The sequence below is a fragment of the Mauremys mutica genome, chromosome 2 (assembly GCF_020497125.1).
Source record: "Mauremys mutica isolate MM-2020 ecotype Southern chromosome 2, ASM2049712v1, whole genome shotgun sequence".
In the NCBI taxonomy this organism is placed as follows: Eukaryota; Metazoa; Chordata; order Testudines; family Geoemydidae; genus Mauremys; species Mauremys mutica.
In genome coordinates, this window is record NC_059073.1 from 179,654,388 (window position 1) to 179,682,357 (window position 27,970).

Here is a 27,970-nt window from a genome sequence, read left to right on the forward strand (position 1 = left end):
TGCAGCTCTGTAATTGACCACAATGTCTACACTAGCACCGCAGTAGCCCCGGTGCAGGAAGTTGTATGCCTCTCATTGTGGTAGGGTTGTGGGTTTTTTTTGTTTTTGTTTTTTAAAACACCCCCCCCCCCTACAACTGCACACTAAGTGGCTTGGCAGTGTGTACACCTTGGGAGTTACAGCACAGAAAGCTGCTTTACTGCACAGAAACTTGCCAGTGTATACAGGGCCTTTGTTTCTTTTCTGTGTTTCTTGTGGCTTTTCTCACATGCAACTGCAATCAAATCAATCCTCAGTAAAACCCCTCTGCTCCCATAACTCAGTTTCTGATTGATCTTGCATGGCCTGTGTTTTGAATAGTGACTTCTATTTTTTCAGCTATCTATTCTACAAAAGGAGCTTGATTTTCTCCTGAGTGATAGCTATTATGCCCAAAAGCATCAATGAGGGTTAATTCTCCCCAGCCCTGCATCACACCCACCTGTGAATTCTATCCAGCATCTCATTGGAGTCCAAAATGGGGACACCCTGAATGACCCATTTCAGAAACAGAAAAATGTTTACAGATTATAACTGATACAAAATTATATACATAGCGTTTGTCGAGACTTTTCTTATCACCAGCCCAAATTGGTTTTACTCTCAGATCGAGTTTCTCTCCCTGCCCGATCTGACAAATGTGTTTTGGAGAAATCTGTTAACTGGAATGGAACGGCCAGTCTCCATCCAAATGAGGTATCCATTACTGTCACCACTTTTCAAACTTCAGTTTCTACAGCTACAGTCTCAGGATCTGGGGACACCTACACTGAAATCCCTAATCTTGATACCCTCTCAGATAGTCCTTATGAATAACATTGATTAGATCCTGGGACCTGACTCTATCCTAAACACCACTTTGTTTGTGATAGTCAGTGCTGTAATAGGGTACCTCCAAGATTTATTCAACTTTTTATTTATCCTTTCTTCTAGGATCATGGAATGAACCCCTCTTAAAAGTTTCTCCACAGGACCTTATTCATAGAATCTTTTCATTGTATCAGTGGCTATCGTCTCATTTTTCCTAGCAGAGGTGTGAGCTTTTTCCAATTTTGGATTGTAAGGTTTTTGTGTAGTCCAAATTCCTTTGTTGCTCTTCAGTAATTCCATACAAGAGGTTTGTGGAGATCCCTGGCTCATACCAAAACATGAGAAATGCTGGGGTCCACTTTGTAGCCATTGACTGGTGTTCTATAAGCCATCACAAGAAATGAGATGTTGGCCCAAATCCCTTTGATAATGTTTTACAAAAAAAAGTTAACCAGCTGAACTCCCAAAGTTCAGCTGAATCTTTCTAACATTCCAGCTGATTGTGGGTGTGCCGGAGTGGTGCAGGTATTGTGGATTCCTAAGGAGTGTCACAGCAGATTTGAGAAGCTCTGAGTTCTTCACCATATTTGGGTTCTCAGGTGAGTTGCTCACAGACCAAAAAAGAGAAACTTTGAATCCATTCACTAGAACTTCTGCTTCTTTCACAGTCTCTTAGCTCTTTATTGGGAAAGCTTTAATTTTGTGAAGTAGTCTATGGCCATCAACAAATATTGATTGCCTGAGACATAGTTGGGCCTCTACCAGTCTATCAACAGCAGTGCATTCCACTGGTGCAGAGAGGCTCTCCTGGTCTTAGGGAGATCCTTCTTTACAATGCATGAATCTCCTGCGACTGTGGGGCTTGTTTCCGGCCCTTAGTCCATTCACGTATCTGGGCAGCGTCCACTGGCTCTCTTGACGCCTTCGAGGAGCAGTGGGCGCTGTCCAGGGTTCTCTGCTCGGTGTCCCCGTCAGGCTCCCTTCTTATGACCCTTTGACCGCACTCCTGTCCCTGTTCTTTGATTAGTTGTCCTCCGAAATTAGTGGGTTTCTGAGGTCCTGTAGATCCTCCCCTTATGCTGGCAGGGGGGATCCTTTAGCATTGGGCGGGCTTCCGCCCACCCGGTTTCCCGGAAACCCAATAGATACAATGCATGAATCACATTTCCCCACAATTTTCTGCATCCTGCATGCATTTTACCGAATAAAAAACAAACAAACATTCTCTTAGCTTGGCTATGGTCTTTGCAACCCCAAAAGGTCCAGCAGTTTTAGATGTTGGCAGTGCTGGTATTTTGGTCCCAGGATAGAAGAGACTGAAGGTGAGCGAGTTAATATCTTTTATTGAACCAACTTCTGTTACTGAAAGACAAGATTTCAAGCTTACCCAGAGCTCTTCTTCAGTAGTTTTAGAGTCATGACAACCTCAGAACCTCCTCCTTCAATGTATCTGGTACAACTAGCTGATACCTGAATCCATCACGCACAGGCTTCTCCCTCCCCCCGACCCCCTCTCCTTTAAACTCAAAGCTGTCTCACTGGACCTGAAAACTTTCACCGTGGCATTCTGAGGGGATACTATACTTCATGGTGGCTGCATGTGCCAAATGATTTTCAGTCACATACATTCCAATATTGGAATTCTCTCTTCGGGAAGCCTTTAATTCATCTCCTCCTGAGCATACACATTCCCTTGAAAAGCCAATTCCTTGCTATACTGCTTGGGGCAGCATTTGTAATCAACCAAACAAGACATCAGCACTACCATGCTAGAGCCCAGACCTGTGTGCGACTGAAATCATTGCACTACAGTTTTGCCAAAGAGCCCCTTCATGATTCCTGAATCTGAAAAGCCATTGCAAGGATGCTTGGTCTGTCTGTACATCTGTGATTATCTGGAGAGTTGGCCTGTTCTGCATAGCCTCAATTTTCTTAATCAGTGGAAATTCCCCCACTTTACTGATTGTGCACCCAACCTAAACTTTTTGAAAACAATTTACATCACAGTTTTAGATGCAAAGCTGTAGGCTAATCACAGGCCCTTTGTAAACATATCAGTTTTTGTTAAAAGGTTTTAGCCTACACCAGCATATCTAAATACAACAAAACAGGATGAGAGGGGAATGCCATCCAATACCCTCTCAAATGTGGCCATAGTATTGCTTAAGGTGAAACCCACAACTTTTTATTGCCACAGGCCTTGTCCTGCTGTGAAAGCAGTTTTCTCCTCTGTCTTTTGGATCCATTTGCACTTGCCAAGACATACTTTTAAGATCCAGTGTGGAAAAACAAATTGAACATGCTACAGCATCCAGGGTATCATCTCTTCATGAGTGGATGGATAAGAATCCTTTAAAGTGACTTCATTTAGTTTTGTATTGCCTATTTAATCTGGTGCTCTCTTTTTTTCCTTAACTAGAGCTATGAGTGAGGCCCAAGGACTGGGTGAAGGCTCAAATATGCCTTCCTGATCTATTTCTTAAGTGGCCTGTAATGCCTCTTCCCCCCTTGCCACTGATAAAATTATGTGGTTTCATCCAGTATCAATCTGGTGCTGGACCAGTGCATTACAGCCTCATTGTTGGCTTGGGAGAACAAGTCCTGATTCCTAAACAGAAAATCTTAAGACTGTTCTGTTGCTCCTCATTTAAACGTGCAGCACTGTGCAATAACTAATCAAAAAATAATTCTGAGACCTCAATTTTATTCCTTTCCCTTTTAATAGTTTTCTTCCATGCCAGCAGTTACTACAGCCACTGATTCATGTTTTGTAACCATAGCTCCTTTTTCATTATTTGCAGCTTGTCAGAAGCCATTCAGCAAGTAGTAGAGGATCCATACTTCACACCCACAAGTACTTCAGATGCTAAGATTTTCCTGAGAATCTGGGTCTCAAAAACAGGTCTTCACTCCATCTTTCCTTTGTTAGAAAGCTACCACATCAGGTAGTTGGTCATGGTTTCTGTCCCTGGACGCAGGACAATTTGTTCACTGCAAACCAACTGGCTACAAATTATTTGCTTCACCTGGATCCCATCCATAAAGGGAATTTCCATAGATTGGATTTCCAAGACTTTTCCTGGCATCTACTAGTCATTTCATTGAAATGCACAGATTAGCTCATCCATTATCTTAACTACAGATTTTTAAACCCAATCCCACTCCCTGCCCTTCCCCCTCCCATTTTTGGACCTCTGCACATTCCCCAGTCACTGGCTTTGGCAGAGACCAATTTGGTGGTGTTTTTTATCCATTTCCTAGGCTTTTTAGTGAGTATGGCCTAATAACTTGTTAGACTAGACTACTATCCCAGTGCATTTCACTGATTCCATTACATACTGATAGCCAAACTCCCATTATTATTGTTAAACTGCCTAGACCTAAAGAAGATCTGGGAGGCTGATCCTTGTACCTCAAAGCTTTGCCCCTTCCTCTTGATATTCCCTATCTTCCAAACTAGGTGAGAAGCTTTCACTGGTGACCATCTGCCCAGCTTCTATTTACACAATCTTTTTTATGGCCACAGTCTCTCACAGTAACTCCCCTCGCCCATCCCCCCACATTTGTCTAAATGGTCTCCTTTAAGTCTTGCATTATTGTCAATTTCCCTTGTTTTTCCATACCAAATTTATCACTCTTTTTCATAATTGTTCAAAAATGCCATGAACCAAAAATTTGAATCTCCTTTTCAGTCAGACAGAGTAGAGAGTAGTAATTACTAGTCTCCTGGCAATTAGCTTCCATCTTTCTCACTAGTGGCTGCTGCCTCTTGTGTTACATTGCTGCAAGGAAAGAGATTTGAGTTCCATGGAAAATGCCACAACTATGAAATGATTCTGGCCTCCTTTCACTTATCTTTATCTACAAGTCCAACTCCAGCTGAGCATCTATAAGCTGATCCTGGAAGTCCTCATTGCCTGGATATGACAGGAACACAAGCTTATATAGGTCCTCTGCCAGTTCAGGAGGAGTCGCTTTTCCCTCTTCTTCTAGCTGTTAGCTGTGAACTGGCCATTTCAGATTGATGGCTGGCTCCAAACTGCGTATCACAGGTTAATACTAGATCTGGGTATCTCAGCCTCTTTTCTGAGAGAAGTTCTGCAGCACCACTGGAGCTGGCTGCTAGAAACCTCCCTTTCTGTTAGCTCTCCCAGCCACTTGTTTGAGCTATGATGTTGAACTGAGGCAATGCGCCTCCCAGGGAGTTTTTCCACCAAAGATTGTTTCCATTCAAATAATGGCGATTTTGAACTATTTTACATCATCTTCTCCTCTCCTGAGCCCAACAGCATCTGTGGCTTACGAACAAAGTAGAAAATGGATGAAGATTTCCAGTCTTATTTACCAACGTCTTCTGGCTGGCCCAATTCCACATCTAGGTAGCTGCCTTCCACTGTGATCTGAGACACGTATTTCATAACTCCTTAAGTCCTGGCTGCAGCTCATCTGGTAGTAAGTTCCAAGTTGGCCAAAGCTTTCCTGGCCTCCCACATTTCATGGAAAACCTTTCAGTAATCTCAATCCAATTTGCCATTCCAGACTAGGAGAATTGAAAATGGCTTGGACTTCCCCAATCTGTCCAGACCCAGTAGCTGTTGCTCCAGATTTCATCTCTACCTGCATCTTTACCTCTCTCTCTCTTTCGGGAAAATGTCCACATACTACTTTAACTCCTCCTTTGGTAAAGTGTCCAGCTTTTTTTGGGGGGTGGGGGGGGGTGAGGGGAGGCTTGTTAAGTTTCCAGTTCATGTTTAAACTTCCTTTTGACCATCTGATTTCTGCTACCACTGTCATTATTTGTTCCATTTTGGTTCAACGGGGATATCAGCTTGCAGTTTCTCTCCTGGGAAACTGGATCCAAATCTTGCATCAGTGTGACCACTTTTAAACTGAACGCTTAGCCAGTTTTTGGAATCTTGTGCATTTTTTCCATTAGGAGGAGAAATTGATGGAACCAGGTATTTCTTTGTAAATAAAAAAGATTGCATTATCCCTTTTCCCTAAACACAACAAGAATTTAAGAGAAGGAGACAGTTTCTTTGCTCACAGTTCCAAGCCTCTTTTCTGCCAGCACTTTACCCCTCAAAAGTGCTCTCTTTCTGCTTTGTCAGGGTCTCGCTACCAGGGCTTCTCTGCTTCCCCCGCCTGTGCTTGTGGTGTTTCTCTGACACACACACGTGTAATCAAATGATTCCTCAGCAAAACCCCACCACCCAAATAGCTTGACTTCCAACCATTCCTGCATGGGCTCTGTTTTGAGCCATGCTATAAAGGAGCTTGATTGTTTCTTACATTTATCCTGAATGGGGGTGATTACGCTCACCAGCTTCATTGAGGTTTAAACCAACATAACTATATATTTGAGATTGTGAGGCACTCAAATACTGGATAATGGGGGCCATAAATACAGTTCAACTGGTCAGACTAAAGTATACAGGCTCAAAAGTAGGATAAGGGGACAGGGTAAAAAATTATGACCAGTAAAAATAAGGAAATCTGGGTGCTCCTGTTACCACTCTCAAAATACAAGACCACCACCACCACAACATTTAAAGAGTGGAACTCATTACCACAAGATGCCAATGGCCTAGTAAAAGTCAAGAGAGGATTACAAAAAGTATATGGACAATGAGAACATCCAGTCACATAAGTTAGGGGATTCTACAAGGGTATAGTCTCATACTTAGGGCATAAACCACCCAGAGTTGGGGGTTATTAGGAAGCTTTCCCTGTTAGAGAGAGTTACTCCATAATTGTAAATAGGAGACTTGTTTGCCCCCTCCACACCCATCTGTTATTGGCCATTGCTCATTCATGATAGTAGACTAGATGCTCTAGTGGTCTGATTCAGCATGGCAATTCTGTGTTCTTATGGATGAAAACAGAGGAGCCATATGCAAATCTGGGAACCACTGAGCAGTTCTCATGTATATTCTTGTTCCCAGAAGCAAATTAAAGTCTCTCTCCTGGCACCAGTCCCTGGTCTTTCAAGGGTTAAGTTTGACACCAGAAATCCAAGTGAATATTTTCAACATGGAAAAAAGACTCAAAAGGTAAGTGAGGCAGAAGAAAAATTGGAGGGCTGTTCCAGATCAGTAGACAGTCACTCTATGGGAAGACCAATTAACAGTCAAAATAAAATTGGCCTTCATGGAGTGACTCTCTGCCAATCCAGAGAGCTGTGGGGCAGTAGCAAGCAGGAGGAGAACACAGGGAGGGATACCACAGTCAAAGCAACTGGAATTATAGAAAGCCAACATATTAAATGTTGATACCACAGACCAAGAGACTGAAAAAAAACCTTTATGGTTCTCTCCACAAGTTTTTGTTCTTCTCAGCCCACTGATTCCAGAAGGTAATAAGTTTAAAACAAACACAAAAATACCCAAACGACTGTAGGGTTTGGGATTTTTTTTTGGACAGCCATCTTGACCGAACTAACTTGGACGTTTATAGGTAAGGTCAAAATGAATGTGTTTTAATATCTTATTTTATGCAGACACACACAGTCTACTTGCAATTATACCATGACTTGTATTTTAAAGTATTATGAGAATTAAACATAAGAAAATATGTAAGTGACCTAGTCCAAGTAAACTTTGTAAAGTTAAAATCCAAATGAGCTAGTAGAATTTGATAGAGATATGCACTATAGTCCCAAAGATCATGTGCTGTTTGCTCATAATCGTAGCCTCTTTATGATGATATCAGAGAACACCACCTAGGTTTGATGCTGCAATTAAGAAGTATTCCCAAAGTCTGTGCTACACTAGGGCTCCCCTGCAGCTCAACCAGTAGTTACACAGGTGAGCATATCCAAAAAGATGATCCTTCAGATATGGAGTGGACGTAGAAGCAATCAATTCACCCTCAAACAATACACAGGCACACTTGCAAATCTTAATAGATTATTAAACATGGCACCTTCAAAGAGCTTGGATATATCAAGTCAACTTCTAATCAATTAAAATAATTTTAAATTAAAAGTAGTAGTTCTAGCTTCCAGTTAGCAGGGATAAATAACAGAGAATGGAAACTAACAAAGATGAAAAATGATTCTTTACTGATACTGTCCTTTTTCATTTAGCAGACACACACACACACACACACACACACACAAAAAAGAATTCAACACATTTTCAGTATCATTGACAGATGTTGAGACCAAGATGTGATCCTATGTTTTTGAATAAGCACAGCTTTGAAGATAGCATTTATTCATTCACTGCTGCTGGCGTACCAACAGTGAAATACAGAACTTTGTGTAGGAACACAGTGGCTCTTCCCAGCCTCATTTGAAAACAAAAAAGAAATCAGTTATATATGCCATGAAGCACATAACACCCTGTAAACTTTCAAACATTTAACTTGTCAGTCAGTACAGCTTTCAATAACTTCAGAACTTCAAGTTCTGCAAGTCATTTCCTCGTGAAGAGCAAATCTTACTTCCTCTTTATCTAGATAAGAAGCCTCAACCCTTACATGAACATAGCATCTCTGAGGATTAAAGGGTAATTCAGTCTCCATGCTCTAAGTCAAACACTGGCCTCCCCCTGCCGGAACTGTCAAAAGGGTGCTGAGAGATTACCTGCTTATTTGAACTATACTGAAATAGAGCAGACTCATTTCATACAGATACTGGATACCAATAAATTTTTGTCTACTGACCTGGCTGAAATCTGAACTAGTGATTTAAAAAAAAAAATTTCTCAGTAGTGGATTAGCACAGAATTTGTATTTTGAAATGTTACATTGAGGAAACACTTCTACACAAAAAAAGAGTGGTATGTTTGTGTTAAAAGTTCACTGTATTTCTGGTTGATTTATAGAAGAGATTAGTATAGTTGTTCCCACCAACAAAACAGTTAAAAATATTTAATGTGACAGAAGGCTCAGGTGAGTTCCAATATCATCAGGTACCTTATTTTTCTAGGAGTACATATGGAACAAGTGATCCATATCACAAAGACATCACCCCAGCAGGATTGCCTGTGAGGTTAGCAGAGAGAGGCTAAGACTAAATGAGCATATAGACCACTACTCTCATCCCCTAGAAATGATCTTCCTTCAAGTCAGAGCGGAGACATTGATAAGAGTGCTTGGGTAGAAAGCCTGCATTATTGCCCTCCATGCCAAACCTATTCTACACATAAAGAGACATTCCCAGGGTTGTCAACACACCACCTTTCACAAGGAGTAAGTTCTCTAAAATATATTAAGTGGTATTGGAGAGACAGTGCTCCTGAGAATGTGCTCTCACAGCAACATCATTTTTAAAATTTAGTTGTGTTGCTATTTACACCATCAGAATTCAGAAGTGCAATCTATTTTCTAATAAAGATGTTCTCTGCCTTGATGTTGTTTGGTAATGTTTCTGAATGCTAAGTCAAATGAAACACTGATCAGGAGATTCAGACATAATAGCATCACTAACTCATCTAGCGCCTTCCCCTAGCAAAAAGTTAAAAAAATATTAACCCTTTATCATATGAAACGCTAAAACTAATTATGGAAGATTTATTCCAAATTATTCCTATGCAAACCTGTTAAAAAAAAGTGACCTCTCACTCGTTTCTCAGACATTCATATATCACATCTGAAAGTTTTAACTAGAGATTTTACTAGAGTTTAAAGATTAAAGCCATATCTGCACTACAGCTGTTAAGCAGCACAGCTACAGCTGCATCACTATAGCACCATAGTATAGACACTTCCTATATTAACTGAAGGGGTTCCGCCCCCCATTGATATAGTTAACTCACCTCTCTGAGAGGCAGTAGCTAGGCTGACCAAATAATTTTTCCATCCGTCTAGCAGCATCTGTACTGGGAGTTAGGTCAACCTAACTACAGTGCTCAAAGTACACATTTTTTCCACAGATGAGAGACGTAGCTAGGTTGATCTAGGTTAAGTTTAGATCAGGCCTGAGTCATGAGGCAAGACTTTCATCAACAGATTTACATGTATTAGAAATAAATTACCTGACCCAGAGCCAGAAGTAGTCATATCATAAATTAAATCTTTTAAAGTAGTTCCTTCTGATATAAAAGGGCGATCCAGTGAGGGATCTTCTTCACTTGGTACACGATGATGAATGACAGTACGATTATGGCAGATGTACAGAATCAACATTAATGAAATGCAAACAAAACAGACTGGTCCTGCAATGATAGCTGCCAATTCCACAGGTCCCAGATTAGAAGAGGATTCTCCAGAAGCAGGGACTAGAAACGGAGGTAAAAGAAAGGAAAGTAATGTTACTATTTTGTAATAGCAAGTATGTTTTTAAACAAGGGGTTCATTTTTTAGTATTTGTGACAGTATATTGCATTGGATAATGGTCTTTGAAGAATTCTTTTAACGCATTTTGTTTCAGTAAAACACAGTCTTAACTCAGCTCTTTGAGAGTCATTGGTATATATCATGGAAACTGAAGTTACATACATTTAAGTATAGGGCAGACAGACAGACAGACGATGCAAGCCATGAAGCATTATGATACAAGAGACTTCTTAAGTAGTGGTTTATTTCTTGATCTACACCTTCAAAATAATATTTAGGAAGCCTGATGGATGCTCTGGTCTGCCCTCATAGAATCAGAATCATAGCTCTGGAAAGGACCTCAAGAGGTCATCTAGTCCAGTCCCTTGCACTCACGGCAGGACTAAGTATTACACTGGTCTACAATTTTTGAGAAGTCGTCTGCTTCAGAGATAAAATGTGCTATTTATGTATTTTGATGTGCTGAACTCAAATATGACAATTAAAACAACTGATTGGCTACTGTTTAAGATATTTAAGTTTTTACATTTTATGTCTATGTATATTGTGTAGATAGTAGAGTTTTAATCATAAATTGTAAACCTAGGTCTTTTCATGTGTTTATGGTTGCTTTACATGATAATATTTCACCTGTCCTCTTTATGTAACCTTTAAAAATCAGCAAAAAAGGGTTATATAAATAAAATTTATTATGAAACAAAAGGCAAAAAACTATTATGTACATAGTTTAGTCCTATTCAGTGTCTACTCGGCGCTTCTTGGCTTAATGAATACAAGAGACAAATGGAGCATCTCTTGTCACTGTCCAGCAATAGTCTGCAAGCATTGATGGGCTCCATTTGCCCTGATAGCGTTTCTCCATTGTTGCAATGTCCTGGTGAAATCGCTCACCGTGTTCGTCGCTCACTGCTCCGCAGTTCGGTGGAAAAAAAATCTAGATGAGAGTGCAAAAAATGTATCTTTAGTGACATGTTGCAACCAAGGCTTTTGTATGCCTTGAGGAGGTTTTCCACCAACAACCTGTAGTTGTCTGCCTTGTTGTTTCCGAGAAAATTTATTGCCACTAACTGGAAGGATTTCCATGCCGTCTTTTCCTTGCCACGCAGTGCATGGTCAAATGCATCATCTCGAAGAAGTTCACGAATCTGAGGACCAAGACAGACAACGTCCTTTATCTTAGCTTCACTTAACCGTGGAAATTTTCCACGGAGGTACTTGAAAGCTGCTTGTGTTTTGTCAATGGCCTTGACAAAGTTCTTCATCAGACCCAGCTTGATGTGTAAGGGTGGTAACAAAATCTTCCTTGATTCAACAAGTGGTGGATGCTGAACACTTTTCCTCCCAGGGTCCAATGACTGTCGGAGTGGCCAATCTTTCTTGATTTAGTGGGAATCTCTTGCACGACTATCCCATTCGCAGAGAAAACAGCAGTACTTTGTGTATCCAGTCTGCAGACCAAGCAAGAGAGCAACAACCTTCACATCGCCACAAAGCTGCCACTGATGTTGGTCATAGTTTATGCACCTCAAAAGTTGTTTCATGTTGTCATAGGTTTCCTTCATATGGACTGCATGACCAACTGGAATTGATGGCAAAACATTGCCATTATGCAGTAAAACAGCTTTAAGACTCGTCGTCAATGAATCAATGAACAGTCTCCACTCATCTGGATCGTGAACGATGTTGAGGGCTGCCATCACACCATCGATGTTGTTGCAGGCTACAAGATCACCTTCCATGAAGAAGAACGGGACAAGATCCTTTTGACGGTCACGGAACATGGAAACCCTAACATCTCCTGCCAGGAGATTCCACTGCTGTAGTCTGGAGCCCAACAGCTCTGCCTTACTCTTGGGTAGTTCCAAATCCCTGACAAGGTCATTCAGTTCACCTTGAGTTGTGAGGTGTGGTTCAGAGGAGGAGGATGGGAGAAAATGTGGGTCCTGTGACATTGATGGTTCAGGACCAGAAGTTTCATCCTCTTCCTCGTCTGACTCAAGCGAGAATGATTCTGGTGCATCAGGAACCGGCAGTCCTTCTCCGTGGGGTACTGGGTGTATAGCTGATGGAATGTTTGGATAATGCACAGTCCACTTTTTCTTCTTTGACACACCTTTTCCAACTGGAGGCACCGTGCAGAAGTAACAATTGCTGGTATGATCTGTTGGCTCTCTCCAAATCATTGGCACTGCAAAAGGCATAGATTTCCTTTTCCTGTTCAACCACTGGCGAAGATTTGTTGCACAAGTGTTGCAGCATATGTGTGGGGCCCACCTCTTGTCCTGATCTATCACCTTTATTTTGGCTGCAAAATTGGAGGCTTTCTTAACCATAGTGGTTATACTGCGCTTTTGTGATGCAAAAGTCACTTCACCACAAACATAGCAGAAGTTATCTGCACTGTTCACACAAGTACGAGGCATCTCTGCTCACTTTGGCTAAACAGAAATGTGTCCCTTTGCAAAATCAAACACTGACAAATAAGAGAGCACGACACTGTCTGATTTCTAGAGCTGATCTAGGGCAATTTGTTCAGCAGAGTGATGTAAGCTTCGTTATGATTGCATCATCCATGACTTCTAGGAATAACATGATGCAATTCATATCATGTATGACGCAATACCAGCTTCAGATTGCATCATTCATTGTTTTGCCTAAAAAGCAAGTACTGTCCAAACCCAGTCATACATTTATTCATAGATCCAGTCAAAGATGTATTTTAGTCGTTTCTGGTTTAAATTGAGATCCCTTCCCTTTATAACTCACTTATCCTCCGCTATTCCCAAGTCAAGGGTCATATATACTGACCCAATAGCATATCTTGAAAACTAGAGCCAATCAACAATTTTAAGCATCATTTTCGTTCTCAGTGACCCAGAATTAGTAAAGTTTGACTACATTTATTTCAGAAGCATTTTGGCTATAGAGCAGTGTTATCTAGACCATCCGTGACAGCTCTTAAAAATCTCCAGTGACGGAGATTCCACAAGCTTCCTAGGTAAGTTATTCTATTCCAGTGCTTAACTAAACCACCCTTTCTGCAATTTAAGCCCATTTCTTCTTGTCCTATCCTCCGAGGTTAAGGAGAACAATTTTTCTCTCTACTCCTTTTTAACAATCTTTTATGTCCCCTCTCAGTCTTTTCTTCTCCAGACTAAACAAACCCAGCCCCCCCCCCCCCCATCGTCCCACATTGGTCATATTTTCTAGACCTTTAATCATTTGTATTGCTTTTCTCTGGACTTTTTCCAATTTGGCCACATCTTTACTGAAATGGGGTGCCCAGAACTGGACACAATACTCCACCTGCGGCCTAATCAGCACAGAGTAGAGAAGAAGAATTACTTCTCATGTCTTGCTTACTAAAGTAAGGCTCTGGCATGACCGTCTCATAACAAACTAAGGAAATACAAACTAGATGGAGTTACTATAAGGTGGGTTGGAAAAACATTCCCAGAGAGTAATCATCAGTGGTTCACAGTTTAGCTGGAAGGCATATCAAGTGGGATCCTGCAGGGATCAGTTCTAAAGTCAAGATATCTCACGTCTACCACTTCCCTCTGCCATCCACAAGGCTTCTTACCCCTGTCAAAAAAAGCTATCAGGTTGGTTTGGCACCATTTGTTCTTGACAAATCCATGCTGTTACTTATCACCTTATCTTCTAGGTGTTTGCAAACCAATTGCTCCATTATCTTCCTGGTACTGAAGTTAAGCTGACTGGTCTAATTCCCCAGTTGTTCTTATTTCCCTTTTGATAGATGGGCACTGTATTTGCTCCTTCTCAGTCCCCTGGAATCTCTCCCATCTTCCATGACTTTTCAAAGATAAATCGCTAGTGGCTCAAATCTCTTCAGTCAGTTCCTTCAATATTCTAGGGTGTATTTTATCAGGCCCTGGTGACTTTAAGACATTTAACTTGTCTACGTAATTTTTAAACTTGTTTTTTCCCCTATTTCAGTCTCTGATCCTACCTCATTTTCACTGGCATTCACTATGTTAGACATTCAATCGCTACCAACCTTTTTGGTGATGAACAAAAGTAATTTAGCACTTTGCCATTTCCACATTTTCTGTTATTCTTTTCCCTCCCTCACCTTTACTTGTACGCAGTTTAGTTTCCTTAACCTTTATAAATAGTTTCATTGATTTTGTTGGGGAATTACTTTAAAAACCAAAAATCTTTACCTGGCGTTGGAATTTGAAGTTCTTTTTTATTGCAGTAGTCTGAGACACAGCAGTAAGGCGTAGTAGTAACTTCATCCTTTGATGAGGGGGCACAAACAAATGGCCTGTCTCGTGGAATCAGATCAACTTCTGCTATGCACATGCTATTGTGTATGACTTTGCCTTGAGTCCGTGTTACTGAGGCAAAGCAGAGCCCATCCGTCACACATGTAAAGTTGTCTTTTGTACAGAGATGGCAAAAACACTGTAATGCTGTATTAAAAGAAAAGAGGTTGCGGTAGTTATGTTAAGAAACGTTAGAACTATGGAACTGTCAAAAACCAAGTGGCAGAAACATTTTCCCCCTGCCACTTTTCCAAACTATGTACTGCATCATAACACAAAATGCAAATATGATGCCTCTTAATAGGTTAACAAAATAAGGGAGCAGGAAAGATAACAGGAAGCTTGCTTCAACTTTGACTATGTATAGATGAACAATCCACCCCCCCAAAACAAAATAACCACACCATAGATACATTCAGGTCATGGGTGTTGGAAGTCTACTCAAAAATAGAAAGTGAACTATTTTGAAGTTTACTGTAATGTGTACAGTACTACAACAATGTATCACCTAAAGCATTAAGGACCCAATCCTGCTGCTTCTGAAGTCAACAGGAGTTTTGCATTTGTTTCAATGGAAACAAAACCACATTAGTGTGGAAGATCCACCATGCACTGTTAGCCACATGTCATGCATTAAAGGAACACTATTTCCCAACAGTTTACATGCTCCCCACCCAAGGGGTGAAGTTCTTTAAAGGCCTTATCCAACTCCCATTTAACTCAATAGGATCAATCCTTTTGATTTTAATGGGAGTTACATTGGGTCCTCGCTGTAAGGCTACAGTAGGAACTTCCATATCTAGAGTACAGGCACTACAATAGAACACCTATAGTGCTATAGCTATGCTACTATAGCACCAGTAGTGTAGACAAAAGGCCTTCCCCCATGTAATGGTAGATAGATAGTTTGACTGAAGCATATGTACACACCTGGGATTAGGTTGGAATAACTAGGACACTCAGGGCTGTGAAATTTTCAAGAGCCTTCAGAAGGAAGCCTACTATGTTTATGCATGGAAGGGCTATATAGGGAGAAAAGTGCTATTGACCAAAAGACAGCCAACTAAAGAAGAGAATTCTGTATCAACATCCCATTCCCGTCTATTTGTTGGGCGCTTATATGAGAGAGAGAGAGAGAGAGAGAGAGAGAGAGAGAGAGAGCACGCATGCACGTTACAAGTTCAAGTTTGTGCCTCGGATAACATTTCTCTGTAGGCCCTTCCAGGATCATGGCAAGGAACTCCAGCTGAAAGAGGTACATAAGGAATTACTATTTCAAAAGTAAAAAAAAAGTTTAAGTTTGATGTCATCTGTGTGTATTAAAAAAACCCACACACAATGAAGGACAAAAAAAAGGATCTTTGCTTGCAAGCACACCTTTAATGAAACATGCGGTTGTCTCAATTACACCAGTTAGTACAAGTGAAAGCTTAAAAAACATTCATGGACAAAATCCAACTAGAAAAAAAAATGAAGCACTGCTCACTTCTCTTCAAATTGTACACTCACAATGTTTAGTTCTGAAGTGTGAAGTATGAAAGAGAAGTAAAGTAAGTGCATTAAAATTTACGGGACTGGAGGGATTGATCATTCAAGAAGATTAGAATAACTAACTAAGGACTCAATCCTATCCTCTGCCCATGGATCTCATCCCACCTACAAGGAGGGATGCTGGATGCTTCCATGGCAGTGTTCCCAACTTCCCCTGAACAGCATAAAGAACTTTGGGTGGTAGGGGAAGACGAAGGGAGAAGTAGATGGAACAGTGTTCCCTTCTCTCCCTGCCTCCTGCTCCCCTGTCCCCAAGCCCTAGAGATTTTAAAGGAATGGTAATACAGAGTCTAGGCATTATCTTTTCCACCAAACTTCTTCCAAGGTAGGGAATCCCACTTTAAAAGGAGTCTCAAGTGCAGCCATGGGACAAGGGAGGCCCTATGGTAGGAAAGAGGGGAATCTGAGGATGCCCTGAAATCCATGTGGGTTAGCCCTGCAGGTCAATCCAAGGGAAGGCTTACAGTATGGCAAGAACTCTGTTCAGGTTTTTCCTCTCCCTTTATCTCTGCGTGTACATTTCATCATAGGACGAGGAGATCTGGCTCCAAATATATACAACTTGGAAAACAAGAAACCGAGAACAAGGTCTAAAAACAATATAAAAAGGATGTAAATGCTAAGGAGTTTAAATGATTTGTTTAGGATAGACCAAGGCGATGCAAGAAACTGTTACTTACCTTTCCATAACTGCTGTTCTTTGAGATGTGTTGCATGCGTCCATTCCACTGTAGGTGTATGTGTGCTTCAGTGTACAGTTGGAGAGTTTTTCCCCCATAGTGGTATCTATCAGGGCAGCACAAGCACCCTACACTGCCTCATGCATGCAGGCATAAAGGGTGGAGCCACTTCTGACCCACCTCAGTTCCTTCCAGAAAGATGCTGATAGAAAGGGTGAAGAAAAGCAAATCACAGAATGGACACGTGAACCACATTTCCAAGAGCAATAGTTACAAAAAGGTTAGTAATAGTTTCTTCTTCTGTGAATGATTGCACACTCATTCTACTGTTGGTGACTCACAAGTAATCCAAACTGGAGGTGGGGTTGGAATCTATTAGAACAGGGATTGGAGGAACACTCGTCCAAAACTGGAATAATCTCTAGACCACTGAGAGATTGCATACAAAGAGGCAAAACGTATGACTAATGATCAGGATGCCATTCTGCAAATGTCTAATGTGGGAAAGTAATCCAGAAAGGCCACAGAATCTTGTGATGACCCAATGCTCTATACAGATGCATCATGTTAGCCAACTGGTAACATAACCAAATACAAGTGGATAGTCAAGTGGATAATGGACAGCCTTTCATTGTGTGTGCAAAGATGATGAACAGTTGTGTAAAGACCCAAAAGGCTTAGTCCAGTCCAGATTAAAAGAAAACTTGAACATCTAGAATATGAAACCTCCCCTCACCTTCACTGAGCTTTTTCACAAAGCCTCATTAGTTAATATGAAAACTGGAAGCCTCCTTAGTGAGAAGCCTTGGGTGAAGATGAAGGTAAACTTTGTGTAGAAAACTGTATACAGAGAATCTGACACCAAGCACCCTCAATTCCCCCCTCTTCTGACTGACATAACAGCCACCAAAAATGCCACCTTCATAGAAAAAGTGCAATGTGGAACGTATCACCAGATGCTCAAAGGGGAATCCATCAGCTTGGCTAAGACTAGATTCAATACCCATGAAATTCAAATTCACAGCCATAAAAAAAAAATGCATCCTGGACCATGAAATCTGGTCTCATGTGTTTTAATCCTATTCTATACAGAATCCTGACCCAATTAGGGAGTTGCAGGAGGTCACAAGGTTATGGGAGGGGAAGGGGGTCACAGTATTGCCACCCTTACCTCTGCGCTGCTTTCAGAACTGGGTGGCTGGAGAGCGGCGGCTGTTAGCCGGGCACCCAGCTCTGAAGGCACTGCCCCGCCAGCAGCAGCACAGAACTAAGTGTGGCATGGTGTGGTATTGTCACCCTTACTTCTGCGCTGCTGTCTTCAGAGCTGGGCAGTTGGAGAGTGGTGGCTGCTGACTGAAGAATAATGGAAGGTAGAGTGATCATTCAGAATTTCGTTTTCTTTAGGAATTTGTTTAACGCTCTCAGATCTAAAGTAGGCCTGTGAGCCCCCTCTCTGTTCAGGAAGAATCAGTAGTAAAAACCCTTTCCCCTGAGCAACAGAGGGACCTCTTCTGTGGCTCCTATAAGAAGTGACTATCTCTCATAACATGGCATTGTGAAAGAGGTCTCAAGAGAGACAGGGAAAGAGGCAGGGGGAAATAGAAGGTTGTATCCCACTTCAACCATCTTTAGAACCCCATGCATCCAGTAATATGGGCCCAAGTACAAAGGAAATAGGATAGGCTTTTTCTTTGGGGGGGGGGGGGGACAAATAATCAAGGAAGGAAACGATGGCACCTTTCTTAATTTTAACAATTGTAGGGTATTCTTAAACTGGTACTCTGTCCTTGACCAAACCATCAAAATGCGTGCTTGGAGGATGCAGCCTGCCTCAAATGTACTGGCAGCTGCAGGAGCAGGTGGATGTCTTTTGTAACCTGTACTCTTCCTCCTTGACAGGTCCTGGATTCGAGGTACAAACTCCAGAAATGGCTAGGTCTGATGAGGATGGAAGGACTACTTTGCCACCAGAGTATATATTCCCAGGGGACTTTAGAGTGGCTCTGAGTCCTTGAGACTATGCAGATCCTCATCACGCTTTCTGGAGAAGAGTGACAGCCTCAAAGTTGAGGTCCTGGATTATCTGCTGAACCTTTGGGTTAAGACCAGAGGAGTGCAACCATGAAGACTGTCGCATAATAAAGGAAGAGGCCATACAGCGAGCTACAGAGTCAGCTGCATGTAGATCAACCCGCAGAGCTGCTCTGCAAATTAACTTGCCCTCCTCCACCATCGCCTGAAATTCTTGTTTTGTCTCATCAAGAAACTTGTCAAACTTCAAAATTGCATATCACAGGGTAAAATTGTAGTGCTCCCACAGAGCTTGTTGGTTTGCAATATGAAGCTATTACCCTCCTGTGGAATAAAGCTTCCTTCCAAAGAGGTCTAGTTTCTTTGCCTCCTTTTGTTTGTTGGTGTCAATACATCTCCCTTTCATTGGCTGCAGATACTACCAGAAAACCCAGAGGGGGACTGTTTAAAAAAAATTTTTTTTGAACCATTACGAGGGGATACAATACCTCCTTTCTGCTCTTTTTGCAGTAGGTGGCAGAGATGGAGTCTGCCATAAAATCTTAGTAGACTCTAGAATAGCCATAATAGGGAGCGCTCTCCTCAATGGAGGCACTAATATTAAAGTGTCCACAAGCCTGTTGGACTTTTCCTGGACCTGCTCTGGATGAGTGTCCAGAGCCAAAGCCATGTATCACAACTCCTCTTACTGGGCTTTGGGGCTATTCGGTGATGGAGAAATAGGGTCTGCCGTGACAGCCTCATCAGGAGACAAGGAGGATGCCAATGGCTCTTGGGGATGATTCTGTTGCAACTCTTCTCAGGATAGCTTGTGAGATGGCTCCTATCCCTGCAGGTGCCAGGCCCACTACTGAGGTTGAACGGCTTATGGCACTGATATTCTTAACAACCAGCAGAGGAAGTAGGTTGGGAAGGATGTGGGGGTGCTCTGAATTGGGAAAGAAACCCCAACAGCTCCCAAAAAGGCCACTGATATGACCCTGGTCCAAATGTGAGCAGACCAAGGGTCTTTGTGGTATGCTCAATGCTGGAACTGAGGCTGAAATCAGAGTGGGCAGGCACTGCAAACAGGCCGCTGGATGCGTCCAAGCTGACATGCCCACGAACACTTCAGAATCTGAAGAATCCACTTCTTCAGACCCTGGATGTACTATCATCAATACCAGAGAAGCAGGCTCAGATTCTGGAAAAGGGGATACCAGCGAGATCATATGTGGCTTTCCCCTAGATAGTACCATTTTAATCAGTACGCTAATTGTCAAATCCAGTAGTCCCCCATGGTGCAGAGGGTAGCTGTGAGTGTTGGTCCCTTCAGTGCTGGTGCCAAGCAAGAATCATGAATTGCAGGGAAAGGCAGTACCAAGAGATACAACAACGCTCATAGCCACAAACCCCTCAGGAGCAGAAAGCATTGGGAAGTCATTGTGATTTTGTGGCACCAGGACCCGAGGCAACAACAGTGAAGCGACTCCCAAAGTGCCTGATCTCAACAGGCCTGACCTGGGCTCTGCAGTCAGTGGACTTCCCCGTTTTGAGGCTCATTCTGGGGAGCACCTCCTTTCTGAGCCCAGCTCCAAGTCCTTGGTAGAGCCTCCGATCTTGAGGTGACCTTAGAGGACATGCAGAACCTCTTTGGCATGAATTAAATCGATCCGTCCATCTTGGGAAAGCCATAGCTGGAAAAGCACTGCTGATAGATACAAAGACACTCCATACCCAGATTGGGGGGAGTTGGCTCTGATGGAGGAAGGAGCATGATTCCAATAGCCCATTCTTCAGTCTAAGTGCCCTGTTCTTTTTGGATTGGGACTTTAGCCTTTTACAGCTAACTGCACCTGTCCCTATCATGAGGCTCTCCCAAGCATGTAAAGCAACTGGGATGTGGGTCACTAACTGGCATTGGCTTGCCACAAGAGTCTGAAGCCTAGAGAATGAGGCATAACTCCAGCACCAAAACCAGTATCAGGAGGCAATGTCAAAAACCATTTAAAAAAAAAAACCGCCCACACACACCTCTGCTAAGCTAAAACTAATATCTATAATGAGACAGAGAAGAGACGTGCACAAGCAATAGAAAAACAAGGGGGAGGGGAGGTCAGAGGCAGCTCTACCCTTTATGCCTATGTACAGTTTGTAAGGCAAGTGATACCAAGTGCTACCGTCTTCAAAGTGAATTTTGGGTGGTGACCTGACTACCTAAATGCTGTCTAAAAAGGTAGTCAGCCCTTCTTCCTAGGCTCTCAAAGCATTCTACGAACTCAGCAAGACTCAACATCCTTATGAAAAGGGTAGCTATCTCTATTTTACAAATAAGAAAACATGCATAAAAGTTACCATGGACACCACAGGCAGCAGTAGTACTGGGGCCTCAGCACCCTCACTCTAATCATGTGGGACAGGAAGCTCCAGAGCATCCTCCTGGGGCCAAGCTTTTAAAAGTCTCTTAGAACAGAAGCAGGACTTCACAAACCAAGTTGATAGCACCAGGCCACTAATCTGGATTTTTAGTTTTGCCAGGAATTGAGAACAAGGGAGAAAAGGAAAGACGCCCATGGTGTCTAAAGGAAAGGAGAATGTAGAAAAATTACACTAAGAAAAATTCTTAATTGGAGAAGAAAAAAGGTTATCAAGGGCAATAATTTTTAAAAGGTAAAGTAGACTAGGGAAAGGAATTAATAAGTTTTACAATTAAAATATGCAAGATGAAAACATGAAGTCTGTGCAAATAATGACAGTCAGTATGAGCTGCAACAGTGTTTAAGTAGTGAACTCTTTGGGGCAAGTATTGGTCTTTTTTTATAAATAGAGCTCCCATAGAAATCAGGGTATTTATAAATGATGAAAAATGACTTACTGAAGTCAAAAAGTGTCTAATTGACAGCCCTACGTAAACCTAGGTATATCATACACAGGACAACTTTCATAATGTGACCCATTTTACACACTTTCTCAGCCAAAACTTCCACTGAAAGAGCATTTCTCCTAAAGAATAAGTACAAAATAGAACTGGTTTACTGAGACACTAATTGTAAATTTTAACAAGTTATAAGAAGTCACTCAGAGGGTTCCAACTGAAGAGGAAGAAACATGATTCCCTTTGCAGTGCTGATGCCAAGAAATGGGTCATCCAGCTTCACAATTAACTACTCCCAAGACAGCATTCATACCAGATAGAAACAAGACCTCAGATCAGATTTATTTAACTTGATATCTTACATGTAAAATTATTCTGTTTTCATCTGTTTGTGTGAACCAGGAGAAAACTTAAATTTTAAAAACAGACACCCTTAGTTCTGTTAAGTTTCTTGGATTGCCTTTATGAAAGAAAGCAATAGCAAGGTGTCTTTAAAAACATTTAAAATGAATTTAAAAAAAAAATCAAACTCTCACTCTTCCATCTGCTTCCCCGCACTAATACAAGTTCTCTCCCCCCATTCCCAATAAGCTCTCTAATGGGAGAGATCAGAGTTTTAGTCACATGAATTTATATTTTCTGTTATCACATCTTAAAAACAAAAACAAAACACTTATCTATACCAGTTTTATTTCAAACAAGAAAATGATAATTCACTTAACTGCTATGTGTGGTTCCTAGATTAGGGCCAGGCAACACTAAAAAGTTGGAAAACAACTTCTTTTACAGGGATATTTCTATTAAGGCATGTCAAGACCAAGACGATCTCAGCTAAGGCTATGTCTACACTGCACTTTTGTCATTAAAGCTTCTGTCGCTGAGGGATGTGAAAAATACCCCCCAAATGATAAAACTTTTGACAAAAAGCACCAATGTGGACAGTGCTTCAATGGCGGGAGCCACTCTCCCACTGCCGAAGCTACTGCTTCTCATTTGGGGGTGATTTTATTTTGTCATCAGGAGAGTTCTCTCCTGGTGACAAACAGTGGCTACTGCAGTCACACAGCCACGCCATTGTAAGGTACACAGTGTAGGTAAAGTCTAAGTGAGGGACCAAAGTTTGAAAACCAGATCTAGTACAAAATAGACACGGGGTTCAATTCTTAGGTTTACTACTTGTATAGGATAGGGGTAGGCAACCTGCGGCACAGTCCTGGCCACCGGTCTGGGGGGCTCTGCATTTTAATTTAAATTTAAATTAAAACTTCTATTGTATGTAAAGTGAATAAAGTTTCAAAATGTTTAAGATCAGTTATATATTATAGACTTATAGAAAGAGACCTTCTAAAAAGATTAAAATGTATTACTGACACGTGAAACCTTAAAGTGAATAAATCAAGACTCGGCACACCACTTCTGAAAGGCTGCCGACCCCTGGACTAGAGTGTCATTATAGCTGACCTCCATAAAAATTACTTCATAGGCAGGTTAACTCTGAAAACCATACCTTCTCTGCAAGTGATCGGAAAGCATACATACAAATGTTTTCTACTATCACTATCTTTTCTCGATCATTTAGCACACATTAATGAAGCCGGTGACTTAGAAAGATCCAACTTTCTACATGATCACTTAATGGCTCAGCTGAAACAGAATGCCCTGTCACTTAAGCACTTAACCTGTATGCCCAGGGAAAGGTTCAGAGCTCAGAGTTGGCTCTCTTTCTGTAAATATTTTCTAGCAGATATAAGATTTTCTACATAATGTAAACCTGAAACAGGCACAGTTATGAAGATTAAGTTGCTCAAAAGTTGCTATGTCTGGCCAAGAAAGCCAGAAGCAACAAGGTATTTAACTTCATGCTTTCTTCATCGCTTCCATGTCACAAAACCTTCATTTTCCTCAAAATAAGTTGTGCAACTTTTGGGCGGAATACAAATTACACTGACTATTATTGCTCAAGGTTAAGTTTAAGATGTTACTCATCTTCTGCAGAGAAACCATAAACAATTTGGGTAAAACCCAGACTGTAAGGCAGGTCTCAAAGTCACATACCACCCAACACTGATTGCAAAAAAAAAAAAAAAGTCTTGAAACTTTCCAAGTTTCAATTTAAGAAAAAAGTGTAACAAAAGTTACAAAATGTATGCAATATACTAGAAGTATTGCTTTTTTTGCCTAAAAAGTAACTCAGTAAAATAAAGAATATGCATATTATATATATACACACACACACATATATATATATACACACACACACACACACACACACAAAAACCACACACCTTTGTGTTCATTATTGTAATTTGCTGGGTTACAGAAAGCAGGTATATGAAGATTATGTAACTAAACAGGTCTAGGGCTGTTAGTAAATCTCTCATTTAGTAATGTGATATGTTTAGTAGTGGCACTTTGTTTTAACATTTGCTATTTGGAGAATTCAAGGAACAATTTTGCTATTGTCTTTAGTTCCCTAAAAATCACAAAACAGCTCCGGCAATATCCTTCACATATATTGTTCTGACATGAGATCTACAGCAGGAGTCTGCTGGGGGAGAAGGAGAGAGAGCCCAAAGAGCCAGGTAAACATTTTAGTATATTGTACTTATTTATAAATGTGTATTTTGTACAATGCACAGATTTGCAAAGTAAACAGCATTTAACATAACCAATCACCCAAGCCAGATCTGATCACATATCTACTGTGCATGAGCACATAATACCAGCGTATTGCAAGCCGATGCCTAACTGAGCTAGAGCAAGTGACTCCTTACTTCAGGAGACTCAAGAAAAAAAGTGTTTTTACTTTACCTAGCTGGAACATGCAACATGTAGTTCCACCGCTGATGCCAACTCCCCTCCCCACATTTGTAAATCACACTGAAACAGTTACATTGTGACAATAAGCCTGCAGCACGTAATGGATTTCCCCGTTTCGGTTACAAAAACGGGACACCTCGGACAAGAGACGGAAGTTTTCAAGAAAGACATTTTATCCAACTGACCCAAGTCTTTATATCAGGGTCAAAAGGTCTGCGGCGGCCACCCAAACCCCAGATCACTAGCAGGGAACGAGAGCGAAAGTTGCCAGCGCGGTCACAGCTGAGCCGGGTCCGGGCTCACAGACCCCATCGGCCGGGAGCGGAGACGCCGGGGGCTGCCGGCTCCTCCCCGCGGCGGTGGGTCAGGACCGGATGCAGAGCGCGACGTGAGGCGCTCGCGGCGCTGCCCCGGGGCCAGGGGCGCAGGCAGCGGGTTCCCGGACGGCGGGTGCAGCCGCCGGAAGTGGGCGGCCGCCGGCGCGCTCGGTGCCCTTCTCACCCCGCTCCCGGACAGCGGAGGGAGGAGCCGCTGCGGACCCCCCCCCGGACCCCCGCCATGGGATCGGCCCGGCCCGGCCGCTTCTCAGCGGCATCAGCGGCTCGTCGCGCCTGCTCTGCGCGGACCCAGCGCCGCCGGGCTCGGCCAACAAAGGCACGTGAGCTCCGGGCCCCGCCCGGCCGGCCCCTGCGCCATGTTGTTGAAAGGAGCCGGCGGGGACCCGCGGAGCCGCCGCCTCCCCGGCCCGTTACTCACCCGCCGCCCCCGGCAGCAGCAGCGCCGCGGCCGCCAGCGCGAGGAAGGCCCAGGGCCGCGGAGGGGCCGTTAGCTCCATGGCGCCGCCCGCTCGCGCCGAGGTTCAACCCCGCGTCGTCCCCACCGCAGCTTCTCAGGCTCCCTCGCCCTTGCGGCCACTATATAATGTAACTGACACACAGGCGCCTCCTGATTGGCCGCCCCCGCCCCTCGCCCCGCCTCCCAGGCAGCTGCAGACATTCCGAACAACAACAAGAGTCTGGAGAATACAACCGGCTCGGCGCGAGGCCAAGTGGGAGGGGCGGGGGGCGCGAAGCTGGATGAGTGACAGAGGGGGAGCGTCTTCCTCCCACCCCCCTTTGGGCGGGCGCGCGCGGACGAGGGTCCAGCCAGCCTGTCCCTGCGCTGTGGGCCCGGCCGTAGGGCACGCGCGGGGGCTGGGGCGCCTCGCGCTCGGGCGGAATGTGGATGCGATAGGGCCACCTCTGCCCTGTCGCTCCCTCCTGCTCACACGGACCGAGGCAGGGGGCTGAGGCGGGGAGCTCGCTCCGCCTTCAGCGTGAGGCGAGGGAGCCACAGCCGGGCCTGGTACTGGGCAGTGGAGCGGGGCCGCTGGAGCTAAGTGAGGAGGCGACAGAGATGGAGCAGGGCTGGAGGCTGCCCTGGGAACACGCTGAACAGTGAGGGAGGAGAGATTGTGCACACCCAGCAAGTAAAGCTTTCAGCGGTGCTCGAGCACTCTCTAGCCAGGGCAGCACCCAGAGACTTTTCCCCTAACGCAGGAGGAGCCCAGCATCATAGCAAATCAGATTTACAGAAAGCAAGGAAATTCCTGACTAAGTCCTTGCAGCCATGCATATATCACTGAGCATTCTTTTGTAAATCTTAAAGTATGGAAGGCACCAGATAAGGTTACAATTAGTACCCACCAAATTCACTTCCACCACTGGAGAAAAAAAAAGTGACCAGCTCTCAGGCACTCTTAAATTTATCTTGAAAATGCTGCAACATCAAAGAGCTTACCTCCATTACAACCTTAAACTGAGTATTGCCACTACCTAAGGCTATGTCTACACTACAGCCTATGTCAGCATAATGTGTATGAATAAACCACCCCCCACAGGGACCTAAATCACACCGACATAGATGCGCTTGTGCACAGTGCTATGTTGGCAGAAGAGCCTCTCCTACCAACAGCTTCTGATACTTGTGGAGGTGATTTTTTTTATGTTGACGGGAGAGCTCTCTCCCACTGGCATAGAGCATCTTCACCAGATGCAGTATAGCTGTGCCACTGCAGTGCTGTCCATATAGACATGGCCTAAAGTTTCATTCAGGCACACACAAAACCCCTTAATTTGTCAGTGTTCCCTCTAATTTTTCACACCCATATGTGGAATGAATTTTGCTATGTACACAGGGTTAGGGTGCAGGGGGGTGAGGGCTCCGGTTGGGGGTGCAGGTTCTGGGGTGAGCCTGTGGATGAGGGGCTTGGGGTGCACTGGGGCTCCTCTGGGCTACAGTGGGGAAGAGAGGACTCCCCCCAGCTCTCTCTCCCTGCAGCAGCACCTGGGCTGGGGGGGAAAAGGCACCTCTCCCCCGGCCGCAGCAGGTCCAGGGCCTGTGGAGAGGCATCTTTCCTCACTGCAGCCCTGAATGCCTGCATAATGCTTAATAGGCAGCTGCGTGGCCACACAGCTTAGAGGGAACTTAGATTTGAGTGTAGTGCTGCTTTTAACTCAAGTTGGCTAACCATCTGTGGTATACGCTGACGCTCCAGTGAGGGCAACATGTCAGCTGCTAATACAATATGGGTGCAGGCTCTAGCGCCACTCCGATGCCACTAGTCCTCCATTTCCTTCCCCAAACTCCACCCCTGCCTCGAGTTCACCCAGAAAGGGCAGGCAAGGTCTCCCACAAATCACTGGGGAAGAATTCATACATTTATCTAACTTACTGCAACACAAAGAACTGTGGTATATGCTCCATAAGTCTTAGCACCATATACAAGAGAACAGCACCACTAGCAAGGATGCAGCAGCTCAAATATTATTTCAATGTGGCTGTTTTTGCTCATACTAGACCAGTGGTTCTCAAACTTCATTGTACCGTGACCCGCTTCTGACAACAAAAGTTACTACATGACCCCAGTGGGAGGGGGGAACCAAAGCCTGAGCCCACCCGAGTCCCACAGCCCCAGGCTGGAGGGCCAAAGCCTGAGCCTACCACCCCGGGCAGGAGGGCTAAAGCCAAAGCCCAAGGCTTTCAACCCCAGGTAGGAACCTGTAACCTGAGTCCCGCCACCCAGGGCTGAAGCCCTTGGGCTTTGGTCCTGGGCAGTGGGGCTCAGGCTTCAGCTTTGGCCCTGGGCAGAGGACTCAGGCTTCAGCCCTGGGCCCCAGCAAGTCTAATGCCAGCCTTGGTGACCTGATTAAAAAGGGGTCATGACCCACTTTGGGGTCACAACCCACAGTTTGTAGAAAATTGTTGATGCTCGCGACCCAACGTAGCTGGGGATGAGGGGTTTGGGGTGTGGGAAGGGCTGGGGCAGAGGGTAGAGGTGAGGGCTGCGGTGTGGGGCCAGAAATGAGGGGCTCAGGGAGGGGGCTCTGGGCTGGGGCAGGGGTGCAGGAGGGAGTCAGGGCTCTGGGCTGGGGGTGCAGGTTCTGGAGTGGGGCCAGGGACGAGGGGTTTGGTGCAGGAGGGGGTTCCAGGTTTCGGGGGGGGGCTCAGGGCTGGGGCATAGGATTGGGGCACAGGGTTGGGGTGCGGACTTACCTCCAGCAGCTCCCGTTCAGTGGTGCAGCTGGGGTGCAGAGGCAGGCTTCCCGCCTGTCCTGCAACCATGGACCGCA

At 43.8% G+C, this 27,970-nt stretch overlaps 1 protein-coding gene across 1 annotated transcript in view; it reads right to left on the minus strand.

The window, feature by feature from the left end:
- The window catches only part of TGFBR1 (transforming growth factor beta receptor 1), an 81,161-nt gene extending 55,900 nt beyond the window's left edge, over nt 1-25,261 (minus strand). Inside the window, exons 1-3 of the mRNA XM_045005002.1 lie at nt 25,116-25,261; nt 14,319-14,570; nt 9,831-10,073 (exon numbers count right to left, since the gene is read on the minus strand). Of these exons, the coding sequence (XP_044860937.1) occupies nt 9,831-10,073; nt 14,319-14,570; nt 25,116-25,194 (574 nt within the window). The 5' untranslated portion in view covers nt 25,195-25,261. The remainder of the gene's footprint in view (nt 1-9,830; nt 10,074-14,318; nt 14,571-25,115) is intronic.
- Between the last annotated feature and the right edge of the window lie 2,709 nt (nt 25,262-27,970).